Source organism: Paroedura picta, chromosome 9, assembly GCF_049243985.1.
Source record: "Paroedura picta isolate Pp20150507F chromosome 9, Ppicta_v3.0, whole genome shotgun sequence".
Classification (NCBI taxonomy): domain Eukaryota; kingdom Metazoa; phylum Chordata; class Lepidosauria; order Squamata; family Gekkonidae; genus Paroedura; species Paroedura picta.
Genome location: NC_135377.1, coordinates 37,667,054 through 37,680,790, shown reverse-complemented (window position 1 = coordinate 37,680,790; position 13,737 = coordinate 37,667,054). Strand labels below are relative to the sequence as shown.

The following is a 13,737-nucleotide window of genomic DNA, read 5'->3' as shown; positions in this document are numbered from 1 at the left end:
TTGGGCTCACCACGGTGCTGATAAAATTGTTCTGACCGAGCAGTAATATCGGGGCTCTCTCAGCCTCACCCACCTCACAGGGTGTCTGTTGTGGGGAGAGGAAAGGGAAGGTGATTGTAAGCCGCTTTGAGCCACCTTCGGTTAGAGAAAAGCGGCATATAAGAACCAACTCTTCTTCTTCTTCTTCTATATGTTATATATAACATGTCAATAATATATTTTATTAATAATAATGTTTCACTTCTGTATTAATATGCTTTTTAGTCTGTATTACTAGCATTACTCTGCAGTATCTGACATTATGCTGTGTTTAAATAGAACTAAGTCCATGCTGGGCTACAGCAAAATGCTTGACACATCAAAATGCTGCCGCAGTGTACAAGAGAAAGCCTTAGCCTATTCTGTATTTTTGTTTTAAAATATACTTCCTGCCACCTGTTTAGACATATATAAAAAGAAATCTCCAAGCTGGCAATGGCAAAAAGCTTTATTCAGAAGGAGTTCCTAGGTATAAAACCTCGTTTTCGTATTTTACTTCTTCAGTAAACATATTTCTGAATTGATTTTTTTTGGGGGGGGAATACAAACAGTCTTCAACCCACTACCTAATTCTTATATTTTATATACCTTATATCTTATATTTTATGTCATATAATTGGGTCTATTAGTATCAAAGGTCCATAAAGGTAGCTGTTCTGCCACATTATTCTTTCCGATTTCATTGGAGTTTCTTCATTTCTTCATTGCTCCATCAGTATGTCCTTTGTGTTTTGTTGCATGTGCACAAGTGTTATAGAGAGATAAGCACAGGGGCAGTGAGGTACAAGAGAGACAAGGAAGAATGTGCCCAAATTCAAGAGCAAATTCATTCTAGCCTGAGCATTTCTTGCCTGTGTAATTCAGCAGGTGGGTTAGATGCAACTAGATGTGTTACAGAACGGTGAGTCTACTAGTGAGCTGGACTGCACAGAGGGATACTCTGGGCTTAGGGATGACCTGGGATCTCACAGAACTACAGCTCTTCTCCAGGCCGCAGAGATCAGTTCCCCTGGAGAAAATGGCTGCTTTGGAGAGTGGGGCTCCAAAACATTATGCTCCCCTGAGATCCCTCCCCAGCTTCTAATCCCACCCAGTTCCAGCTCCACTCCCAAAGTCTTCAGGAATTTCCCAACCCAGAGCTGGGAACTTATCTGTGTTCCGCTTTGCCATTGCAAAAAGGCAGCATTAGGGTTCCTGGAGATTTTGTAGCTAGAGCCTGGGGAAGGCAGGTTTGCAGCATGGAGTGGAACAGGGTATGATGCCATCAGGTCCACCTCCCAGAGTAGCCATTTTCTTGGAGGGGGATGGGTCTCTGGAGCCTGTGGGTCAGTTGTAATTCTGGGAGCGCTCCAGCCAAGATTTGGAGGTTGGCCATGTGATCCAGGACTGCTTGTCCCTGCTAGCGAGACGTGTTGGGTTTCTTTTCACTCTACAACTGTCAAAAGTACAGAGCATTTGTTAAAAACAAGAAAGACATTTCATGCCAATCACAATAGCTAGGAAGTCTGTGAATTGTAATTCTCCATGACAAGAAAGCAGGCAACATAATTGAAGCCAGCCCTTCCTCCTCTTTTCTCTTTCTCCCAGTGTGTTCTCCCAGCTCGGCCCCTCAAGATCAAATCTGTCTAATTTCAGAACAAAAAAATAAGTCAGAATAATGCACAAGACAACAATATGCCCTCTGCTTTATGACAGCGCCCACTCAGTGTGAGAGCCAGAGCAGCCATTAAGCAGAAAGTCTGGGTCCAGCCATCTTGTCAGCCCTTTACAGCTGTGGCAGGCCTGGTTCGCCAAACATAGGGGGGCATTGACAGCAGGGAGAAAGCCAACAGGGACACTCTGAACTGCAGTGCTGAACATCCCCTGAAATAAGACGAGCTTCTTGAAAAATCAGAATCACTCACCAGAAAGTGTCTGCAGCCTCCGCTGAGGACAAGTAGACAGCACAAACTATAACTGGGGATACAGGCATCCCTTCTCCTCAGAGAATCTGAGGCTAGTGACATCTTAAATAATTACCAAGGACCTTCAGCAGGACCCATTTTCTATTATTACATTTTAAACTACCTTAAAAATGTTATTTTCTTCTTCATCCTTTGAGCTTAGGAAAATGTGCATGGCCCTTCCCGATTCAATTTTTACAAGAGCCCTGAGAGGTAAGGTGATGGTGTGGGTGTGCCACATACCCAGTGAGCTTCTTGGCTGAACAAGGGGGCTCCTAGCTAGTCCTTCTGCCCAGTTACTCGCCAGGCCCAGAAAGGCTCAGGCAGGAAGAAACCTTTAAAAATGTGCCTTCAGTCCAGGTGCAGCAGTAGCCTTTAAGTCTCTATTTCAGTTGTAGTTTACTTCATTTGTACCCTGCTTTTCTTCTAGAGTTTCCAGGATGGTAGGGGGTACGGTGGCCAGATCTACATGAGAAAATATCTGCAGATTTGGGGATAGAGTCTGAGGAGGACATGGACCTCCGTGGGGTACACTGCCATAGAATCCACCCTTCAAAGCATCCATCTTCTCCAGAGGAACTGATCTCTGTTGTCTGGAGATGAGCTGTAATTCCAGGGGATCCCCAGGTCCCACTGGCATCCCTATTTTCTCCCTAATAGGGACCTGAAGCCTCTTACAGTATTGTTCTTCCCTTCTTCATTTTATCCTCTCATCCACCCTGTTATGCTGAGAGATAATAATTGGCTCAAGGTTAACCATAAAGCTGCCAGCTCTGGACTGGGAAACACCTGGAGACATTGGGTGTGGAGATGGGGGGGTGGTTTGAAGAGGGGAGGGACCTCAATGGAGTATAATGCCATTATACATCAGTATAATGAATTGTGAGTGGCCTGAGGTCACTCAGCTGGCTGCACGTGGAGGAGGAGTGGGGAATCAAACCTGGTTCTCCAGATTAGAGGCTGCGACTTAACCACTACAGTAAGCTGCTCTAACTAAACTGCTTCATCCTCCCTTGCAAATGTCTTATTTATAACCCCAGAACTGAATGGAAGGGAAGATACTTGTGCAGTTCCAAAACACAGGAACCTGGGTGGCTTAGGTCTCTGGAGTCACAGATAAAGCCTATGAGGCTGCCCCATTCCAGAAAAGCTGGCAGACTGTTCTGCTTCTTCCTACCACCAGCTTCCCACTCCCTTCTTGCTTCCGACTCTGCCTGGGGAAGAGGACGCTCATAGCATGCTTCTGGCTAGGGCACTCAGAAAATCCTCTGGCGTGCTGGAAGTTTTTGCTGCCTGTTCCTTTGCTACTCTACCCAGTTCAGTTGCCTGGGAAGGAGAGGCCTTCAGAGATGTGTTGCAACCTTTGGACATATTTCACATTTCCTTTTATATGAGCAGCTTTAAGAATACAAAGCACTTTGTAAGTTCAGATCAATCATAGAATCATGGGCGGACATGGGGGCCCTAGCCTTTCTCCTCCAATTAGGATCGCAAATCAAGCAACCAGCATTTTGCTTGCTCAAAATCAATCCCACCTATTAATTGCCAAAATTATGAAACTCAGCATGTCTTGCTTTTCCTCTCACTTCCTTCCTATTTTTCCTCTTGCAGCCCATGGGATCAGAACGGACGGAAATGCGGAAGCGGCAGACCTCTGCGTCCCAGGAGACACCGAGCTCCCCACAGGCCCAGCCTGAGGAAGGAAATCGAGGTTCCAACGCCTGCTGCTTCTGTTGGTGCTGCTGTTGCAGCTGCTCTTGGTAAGCCTCTGGGTTGTACTCAAAGCTTCAGAGGGACACTACGGCTAGTCACCATGGGAACATAAACACATGCCCCTCTGGGTAACCCGACAAGGCAGTGAGAGCGGGAAGAAAAGACAGCTTTTGCATAGCTTTCTTTTGTTGGTCTCATGGTGAAAAAGAATAAAATAATATATGAATCAAGATAAAAACAAAACAAAACAGAAAAAGGAACAATGCAGCCCAACAGGTGCGCCATATAATTCAAAGACCTTTTAGTCTACTCATTTGGAGAGTATTGTTCAGTCACAGAGCAGGTGTTTTGCATGCAAAATCCAGATTCAATTCCCAGCATTTCATGAACATCTTGGGAAGTAAAAAAAAGAATCTGGATGGATCCAAAGGGCTTGAAGATCTTCTGTACCCGAGAGAACAGATGCAAGAGTTTTGATTCAATAGAAAGTAGCTCATTGTCTCACTTACATGTAAAGTATACCCATTTGGCACGTATTTCAGCATTTGAAGCAAATTTTGGGAGGTCCACATGACTAAGGTATTATATCATCTTAACATGGCAGTCACTTCATGCATGGCGAGAGTTAGCTACAAATACAAGTTCACATGGCACTCTAGTTCCATGCATCTCCAGGTTTGTTCCCCTCACCTACTATATATCATCACCCAGTTAGAACCTCCTTCACATGAGAAGGAGGAAGGCTTACACAACTTTAGTAGACCAAGTACATTTGTGGTGGGATGATAGGAACCAAAACTGTGAAAACAATTCTAATATATTGTCGCTAAAAGGAAGGGGCGGTAGAAGGCCTGTGGCTTTGACCTATTGTTATCACTTATTTATATAGCACCATCAAGAGATTCCACATGTTACAGAGTATGCGGCAGATCCAAGGCCAAGTGGCTTCCATTTGAAAATGTGATATACGGAAACAAGGGTATGAAGGGAAGTGGAATAAAGAAGGGAAAACATGATATTCCATTTAGTTCTAGGTGTTCAGGCTTTTTCAATACAGAAGATGAGTTATGCTAAAGGCTTCATGGCAAAGTAGGGATACCAGTCCCCAACTGGGACTTGAGGATCCTCTGGAATTATATCTCATCGCCAGACTGTAGATCAGTTCCTCTGGAGAAAAGGGTTGCTTTGGAGGGTGGACTCCGTGGCATTACACTCCACTGAGGCCCTGCCCCACCCCAAATCCTACCCACTCCTGGCTCTACCCTGAATATCTCCAGGTATTTCCCAACTCAGAGATGGCAACCCTACGACAGAGGTGGGTTGTGAGGAGGGAGGCCACAGCTGATTCAGAAGTTTTGCAGATGTCTTGTTTACCAAGACCAAAGAATTAGGGCTGAACAGAGAAATGCTAGCCATATACATGTATATCTGGCAAATGTTTTGGAATCATCTTCAAAGTAATGCTTCTCAGCATTACTCCTCTATCAGAATAAGATGAGACTATTTCCAACAGATTTCAGCATGGAACAGAATTCATTTCCTGAGCTGTACTGAACTAGTCCATACAGATCTTCTCATCACTATAACTTGGACATGGACAGGATCATCGAACACAGTTTGATTCAGGGCAGACTGGGATATTTAGATGTTCCAGGAGCAAGCCAAGCCAAGCCAAGCCAAGCTGTTCTTATAGTACCACAGGGGCTACTCGTAATGTCTTGCTCCTGGCTATGCAAGGCAGTCAGGCATTAGCCCACCACAAACTTTCCCTGGCAAGTTAGAGAGCCAGCCACCTTTGCAGTTACAAGACAGTCACACACTGCACGAGTAATGACTTCCTATGTGGGTACAGGAGAGATTGTAGTCTACCTGATGTATTTCCATCTAGTTATAGCTGTCTGGACAACACACAGGGCCTCTCTTGCAATGATTCTAAGAGCATACCATCCAAGTCAGAGGCCAAGAGGAGAGGACTGCCTCCTCCTTCCAGGGTTAATAGCAGCTGCCAGTGGTGACTTCAATCAATTAAACCATGCACAAGCAAGAGTTAAGCACTCCCTTCCCTTTGATCCAAATCAGGATTATGTGCAGGCTCTATCCTCCTCTTTAAATCACTGGGGACAGCTACTCATCTCATCTACTGCAGCCTAAACACTGCTCTGCCTTCATTATTTTCTGAAGACCGATCTATATTCAATAGCCACAAAGCCAGGGTGACTCCCCACTACCCCAGCAGCTGCATACTATCGTGCATGCCTCAAACTAGAAAAGTCCTTCTTTTTGTCCACATTACCTGGAAAGTTACTGCCTTTCCATGGCTGCAAACATGCCACTCACACAGACATGTTTAAAGCACGTAGATGCTACAATTTCTCTCCAGCATGTTGTCCAGATGCATCTTGAAGTGGCAGAACTCATGATACCTGCATATGAGTCAGGGAAAATGTTATTTTCCATTGAGCTCCTGATGTAGCCAAGATAACCATTTCAGTGTGCCAGGATCACTGTTCAAGTAATAACAGCTTTTAAATACTGGTAACAAGCAGGGGTTTTAAGATGCAGCTGGTTCTTCATGTTTGCTTGCCACTCCTTGGATGAAATGGAAAGAAAAACACATAAAGCATTTTCACATAATGGATACATTTTCAGTCTTTAGATCCAAAATGAAATTCACGTGATATTTTATCCCATTTTCTCTTTAATGCTTTTTTTTAGATTCACAAGTAGCATGCAGCAATAAATACAATTGCTCAATTGGATCCTAAAATTACTCGATATGCATGATGCTCAAAATTACTGCTTCCATTTAATAGATTGGGCCCAAGCTTTGAGCAGAACAGCCATCATTACCTCTAAAATCACTTCCTCAGAATAATTCTTCCAGTAACAAGAAACGTGGAACAAACGGATAATTTGACGCTCTATTTATAATCCCTATTTATAGAAAGTATTTCCTCAAATAACCTGCATGAATTGCAAAGAAAAAAATAGCATTGTAATTATAGAATTTCCAGTATTCAAAGCTATTTTTAAAAAATTAGGGAACTAATGGGGTGGGGGGCTCAACCTGGGTTTTTGTTGGTTCAAATCACAACTTGTGTCCCAGTATTTTAAGGTTGGATTATGCTTTTTACTTTGTAATGAAAAAGAAAGACCTTTCATAGGTGACTTCAAAATTATGTGGGCACAGCAGCCATTTGCAGAGTACAACAAGCACATATTTTTAAAGAGGGAAAGTCACTTTGTGTGGCATTTTGCTTAGTGCTGACACTATCAGTTCTGTAATATAGATGTTTTCACTGAACAGATCAACCCTTCTATAAGAAGGCAGGGCTTGCTATCCAGAGTCAAAATACAGATAGTGTTCTTTGAGAAGGCCAATGGGACACAGCAAAGGAGCTTAGGATGGGAGATCCAGGGGCAAATACTTGCTCAGCTAGACCCATTATGCATGGTCGCTGCTACGGCGGGTGGGGGTCTGATGGAAGATGTGGAGGAGGAAGCTGCACGGCAAGCTGTGTACGAATGGCATAGCAGCAATGCCCGGAGCAGCCAGGGGCGACAGCCGAAGATTCAGCAATGCGGAGCAAACGGGACGGGAGCACAGTGCGGGGCTTCCCAGACCCGGCCCGTCAAGCAGGGTTGCCAAGGGCCGTGCATGCGCAGGGTTGCATGCGCAGATGACACGTATGGCAGGTTCACTCAGTGCGTCCAGTCCACTGGAAACGGAAGTGGGGGGGAGCAAGCCAGCAGACACAAAGGGCAAGGGAGGGCACAGCAGCCTGCAGCAGTTGAGGGGACAGAGACCGCAGGATGGAGTGCAGGGCAGCCGTGGTAGCAGCGGCCCTCCCCGATTATACACGCTCTCTCTCCGGCGCTGCGTCTGGTTGTGCCCTGGCCAGGCGGCAGGCTTCACTTTCTTCCTCGTTTCCCTAACTTGGGTTTTTCGGCGGCCTGCATTGAACCTGCACTTGGCCTCTGCCGGTGGTGTGTATTATCAGGGATTTCCACCGCCGACGTTCCAGCTCTGAGGTGGACCTTCCCCTTCATGCATAATGGGTCCTATGCAACTTATTGGTTATCATTAATTCTCAGCCTCTCTACAAGAGGGGCTCAAACAATAATTTGAGCTTCCCAAAAATAGAGCAGGGAAAATGCAAAAATAAAAAAACCAGAAATGTGTTTGGTTTTGCTGTCAAGTTGCAGCTGACTTACGGTAACCCCAGCACTGTACCATATTGCCTTTATGGGGAAAGGGGGTGTTAGCAGCCAAGTCTCATTAAGGTATGCAACGGAGGTGGTAGCCAGTTGCCTCTGATGGCAGCTACCCACAAAGTCCAAAATATGCCTTGAAAGGGCCCATCCCCCCCCCCGTCTTTTACTAACAGAAACCAAGCTTTGAAAGCTTATGCTAGGGTTGCCTAGCAATGGCCACTGATGGAATTAGTTTTTAAGCTACAGGCACTGCTTCTATTTGTTTAACCCCAAACCAATGCATTAAAAAAAAATCCAGATTTTTCTGCAAACCCAGCTTTTTGTTCAAGTCTGTAGAAAGATCTGATATGTCTGGTTTGGCTCCAGTCTCTTGCTTTAAGTATCCATAGATGTGGCCACATTGAGAATTAAATACATTTATTTCAATATGATCAGACTTGGTTTGTTATCTTGCAGTCTTACTGTCAGAAATCAAGATGAGAGAACAAGAGCAGCAGCACATGAACTCAGACCCGATGCCATTCCAAATAGTGAAGAAAGGTAATAAATCAACTTAGAAGGCTTTCCAAAAAGTTTGATATATTGATATAACAAATCATCCGCAGAAGACATTTCCTGGCAGTTCTTTCCCACCTATTCCTTTCCCCTGGCTCCCCCCTCCCCCCAATACCTCTGAAAAGCAAGCAGCTGGGTCTCCTATGTGGGCAAGAGGTCATGCAGACTGAGGGGCTGCAGTAAGGCAGAGAAGCTAAGGGAAATCATTCCAGCTTTGCTCCTTCTGCAACAGAAGCACCACTGGGAGAACATTAAAGTGGTTCTTGCTCCTTACTGCAGCTTCCCAAGTTGCCTGTCTTTCTGTATATGTGCTCATCTCCATCCAATTAGTTGACCTGTAAATCTGCCAAGTGATAAGAATTTTCCAGCTGGGGATTTCTGAGCATATCTAAATGATGTGGCAAGTTTCATCTTAAATTGTTCCCTTAACATTCTCTCAGATTTTAACTTCATAATTCTATCTGCTTTTTTCTCCTGCTCAAGCTCAACTCCTACTCTGGAAGACGTCAGTGCCTGGGGCCAATCGTTTGACAAATTAATGAGGACCCCAGCAGGAAGAAATGCTTTCAGGGAGTTCCTCCGAACAGAATTCAGTGAAGAAAATATGCTTTTCTGGATGGCCTGTGAGGAACTAAAACGGGAATCCAACAAAAAACGAATTGAAGAGAAAGCAAGACTAATATATGAAGACTATATTTCTATCCTCTCTCCAAAAGAGGTTCGTAACCCTCCTCAAAACAGGCTGAAACTTAGTGATACCAGTCTGATTTACAACTATTCCACAACACATCACAAAAGGGGAGTTTTTTCTTCCTACTGTGAAAAAATTTAGATGTCAAAACATTATCAGAAGGGAGAAGCATATCATAATGTCTTTTAGGTTTTAGTCGCAGAGCCTCTGTATATAACCAGAACTGAAATGGCTTAAATAGGCCTATTATGCACGGCTGTTGAAACGGTGGCATGGAGAATGAGGATGAGGAAGAAGTGAAGCAAACCGATTATGCACGGGATGGAACACAACGGTGGCAAAACCCAGAGTATCCGATTATGCACGCGGATACTCCGGAGCCGCTTCTGGTTGCGCCCTGGTTCCGGGAAGCTCCACTTTCTTCTGCATCTTGCTAACGTGGCTTTTTCGGCGGCATACGTTGGCTCTGCACCCAGTTGCCACCTGTAGCATGCATAATTGGTGATTTTAGCCATCGCGATTCCACCCTGAATGCAGACTTTCCACTCCGTGCATAATGGGCCATAATGAAGTGTACATGAATTCAGTGCCACCAACCTTCTAACCCCACTTTTACAGTAGAACAGAAAAGGATGTTATTGTATACTGACAAATGTTTTCTTTATTCACAGGTCAGCTTGGACTCTAGAGTAAGAGAACTTATCAACCGGAATATGCTGGAACCATCACGACATACTTTTGATGATGCTCAACTCCAGATTTACACTTTAATGCTCAGAGACTCCTACCCACGGTTTATGAACTCTGCTATTTATAAGGACTTAGTTGAGTCAATCTCTGAAAAGTCTGCTGAAGCATAGACATTCATGTACTCAGCACACACACCGGCACAAATGATATTCTGGACTATCATTCCCTAACATCAGAACTGACAAGTTCAATACTTGACGATAAGTCAGGCAAACTGTCAAAGACGTTATAATTATGGAAGTCTCCAGACCTACTAGCTGTTTGCAACTTCTTGTCAAACACAAGTGGGATGTGGTAGCAGAGAATATGGAGCCCAAAAGCATCACACAAATGCGTAAAAAACATACTTAGGGACTGTTCTAAGATCAATTAAAACTAATCCCAAAGAAAATAGTTTGTCAGCAATATTGGGAGCTATCTCAACACTCAGTGAGGACTCAGAACACCAGGGTCAGGCTTACCCTGGTGCATAGATTCACCTTTACCTGTATTACACCATGGCTGAGTCAGAAGGGAGTGCTCTGCAATCAAGCCATCAGAAAATAATTGGGCCAGATCTCACAGCAGATGTATGTAAGGGCAATATATTCAATGGGGGTACCAGACTTGTTTCCCTTAAACAGTGATCTGTCTCCCCACTTCTGGCATTCATAAACAACTTTAGCGCCTGAACCTTAGTGATTCCAGTCACCGGGACTTTGCCTTCAACACAGAGTGAATCACACACCTACTTGGATATGAGCTGAATAGTAAAGGTCAGCCAGGCAATGTAAACAACTTTCCAATTAAAGGCACTGGTTGGGATAATACTGGATGTGAAGTGTTATTTTAATACTATGATGCATTTTAATATCGTTAATGTTTCTAGACAAATAAAAGAACTTACTTTGATAAGGGAAAGGGGTTGGGAATTTTATTTAGTATTAATTATTTATTGTCTGCCTTTAGTAGCCCCCCCCCCTTATTATCAGGTGTTTGCATTACGATGAGTATTGCTCAGGGTTGGTGCTCAAGCTACCACTATCATGTACATAAACATCTGAATAGTATTTTAACCAAATTAAGGGAGGAATTAAAATATTTCTTTTAGTACAGCTAGGCTAAGGACATTATTTTCTTGTTTTGCCAGCAAATAGTAAATTTCCTAAACCGACATTGTGGCTCACAGAATCTATCTGTATTGGTCTGTACCCAATTACCGTATTTGCCGGCGTATAAGACGACTGGGTGTATAAGACGACCCCCCAACATTTCCACTCAAAATATAGAGTTAGTTACATTACATTACAGTACCTGTCATTGTCACCATTGTCTGGCCGTAGCACGACCGCAGCGTCTCCAGCCCGCCCCTACATCTCCCTGTGACCGGCACTAGTGTGCAAGTGTGCATGTGTGAGCTCTGAGTAGACAAGGGGTGGGCTGGAGCGCCGCTGCTTCCCGCCGAGCAGAACGGGCCGGTCCCACCGAAATGGCTGGCACTCCTGTCTCACTGCTGATGCTCGCCGCAGCCTCGCTGATGAACTGCCGTGGCCACGTTGGATACCGCGCGATACTGGATGGTATGTAGAATGAGGTGGGCAGGCATCGGGAGGCCACTATGGGTACCGGGCGGGCATCGGTAGGCCACTATGGGCAGCTATGTCTATCCCAAACTGAAGTGAACCCGGCGTATAGGATGACCCCCCCCCCCCCACTTGGAGGCATGTTTTTCGGGGAGGGAAAGTAGTCTTATATGCCAGCAAATACTGTACATATTCCAAAGGCCTGCTTTCTTAGGAGGGGGTGGCAGTTTCCAACAATTCACCCCTCCTGCCACAGACCATCTTGCTGTTTCTGAGGTCTACTTGCCCAAAATGTCATTTGGGGAGAAACTGCATAGTTAGATATAGGTCAATGCAAAGACTTGTAATGGGACAGTTTTTATCCACAACAAAATAGATACACCATTATTCCTTTCCAAACAGCAGATAAATTATAAGAGGTCACAGAGGTCAAGACTACTTGGAAAGTAGACACACTAAGACCATTTCTGCACTGGGAACTTTGCTGTCCTGGCTCCCATGCAGGAGCACAAATCAGAATTTACCAGGCTAAATGCTCCCCCATGTGGAAGCAGGAAGAGGCAGGGCAGCCTGCCCCAGCTCAAACTCCAGCCTGCAGTCCAGCATAGAGCCTCTGGTATGGAAACAATCTGATTGGGAAACCTTAGCCCCTAATCCTAAAGATATGGGCTCATTGTACCATTATATGAAGATTAGGGCAATACTATTTTTCATAAGTTCCAGGTAAAATCAACACATACTAGACTTCCTCACAGATACGATCTGTTTCTAAAATAAATATCTATTTCAATATCTGTAGAACAAACTGTCTCAAGTCGTAAGGAACAACCAGAAGGTCTAAGATAATTGCAGGCTGCTATCTACAAGTTGCTTTTCTCTTCTACCTTGTTATTAATATTCCCATGTGGGCAGTACAAAACAAAAAAAACATTAACCAAGACTCCTCCCCCTGGGAGAAAATACATATACACACCAATTTAGTTGATTATCCAATGCATCAAGCCAAAGATGTTTTTTCTTTTCTTTTTTTCCATGATAAGCCATTACAAAAATAATTAGCTGTGTCATCACACAGTGGCAAGGGAGAAGACCTAGAACCAATTGTATATTGTCAGCAACATTATCAGTGACTAGAGTTCCATTATCTCCCTCTTTAAATGATGCTAGTTATCTATCCACTTGAACCCCACAAGAAAGATTAGAGGCATACTGATCAGGTCTGCAATCAGAGGACAGTTCGAGTTTCTCTCTCACATTTCTGCTATTACATCACTGGAATAGTTAAGGAAATGGAAAGGGGGGGAACAGCAGTAAATGGAGGAACTATGGATGTGTAACATAATAATTCTAGGTAGTACAGCTAAGATTGCTTTAGGAAACAGTAAAGGACATCCAAAACTTTAGATTGAAAAGTTCTGGAGCTCAATTGTTCCTTTAAACTACACATAATGCCCAGGATAATTAAATACAGAGTAAATCTCATTTACTATCGATCTTCAAGCAAAATTATATGTTTTCGCTACAGACATAACTAGCATAAGGTGACCAGATTTTAACATTGGTAAAGCGGGGCACCATTGACCAGGTTGGTTCTTGATTAAATATTTGGTCTATATGGAGCAACAAAAAGTTTCATAGAACGCATAGAATGCAAAAATAGTATTGTAATATATATTACATTATATATATATGTATGTATGTACGTATGTATGTATGTATGTATATATGTCTGTACATATGTATGTATATATATATGTGTGTGTGTATATATACACACACACACACATATATATATATATATACACACAGAAATACAATTTGTTTGCTTTCTTGTTTTGATGAAGATGTTCATACTGTGGAAGATACATGTTGCTTATATGGAACTGATACACCTAATAAAGCAAAAGAAACGTTTTTATAAAACATACTAGAGGCAAAGCCCGTTGTATCCAGGAATACAACGGGCGCTAGAGTTGGCAGTGGGAAGAGGAAGCAGGAGTTGTCCAGTCTGTAAGGGCATGGGGTTGAATGTGGGTTGTGTAGGAGGTGGTGGTGGCGTGGAGACAAATGAGGGCATAGGTGTCAAGAACCTGTGGTGTGGAATGTTCATTGAGTATGGGATAGAACTTACCTTTGGGAATTGTGGCATAGTGGTTACAGATGAGCTTTCCAGAGCCATGTTTTCAGATATGTGAAGGGGAAATCAGACTGGAGACTCTTCTTAGGGGGAGATTACATGGCAACCAATTATTCCCAGTTCTGCATTCAA

The 13,737-nt window shown here is 43.8% G+C and overlaps 1 protein-coding gene across 3 annotated transcripts in view; it reads left to right on the top strand.

The window, feature by feature from the left end:
• The window catches only part of RGS20 (regulator of G protein signaling 20), a 42,258-nt gene extending 31,332 nt beyond the window's left edge, over positions 1 to 10,926 (top strand). Inside the window, exons 3-6 of one of the 3 annotated variants that reach the window (XM_077352410.1) lie at positions 3,594 to 3,742; positions 8,367 to 8,450; positions 8,949 to 9,183; positions 9,828 to 10,926. In XM_077352410.1, the coding sequence (XP_077208525.1) occupies positions 3,594 to 3,742; positions 8,367 to 8,450; positions 8,949 to 9,183; positions 9,828 to 10,016 (657 nt within the window). In that variant the 3' untranslated portion in view covers positions 10,017 to 10,926. The remainder of the gene's footprint in view (positions 1 to 3,593; positions 3,743 to 8,366; positions 8,451 to 8,948; positions 9,184 to 9,827) is intronic. The other 2 variants (XM_077352412.1, XM_077352411.1) reach the window with 2 other exon arrangements.
• The last annotated feature ends 2,811 nt before the right edge of the window (positions 10,927 to 13,737 follow it).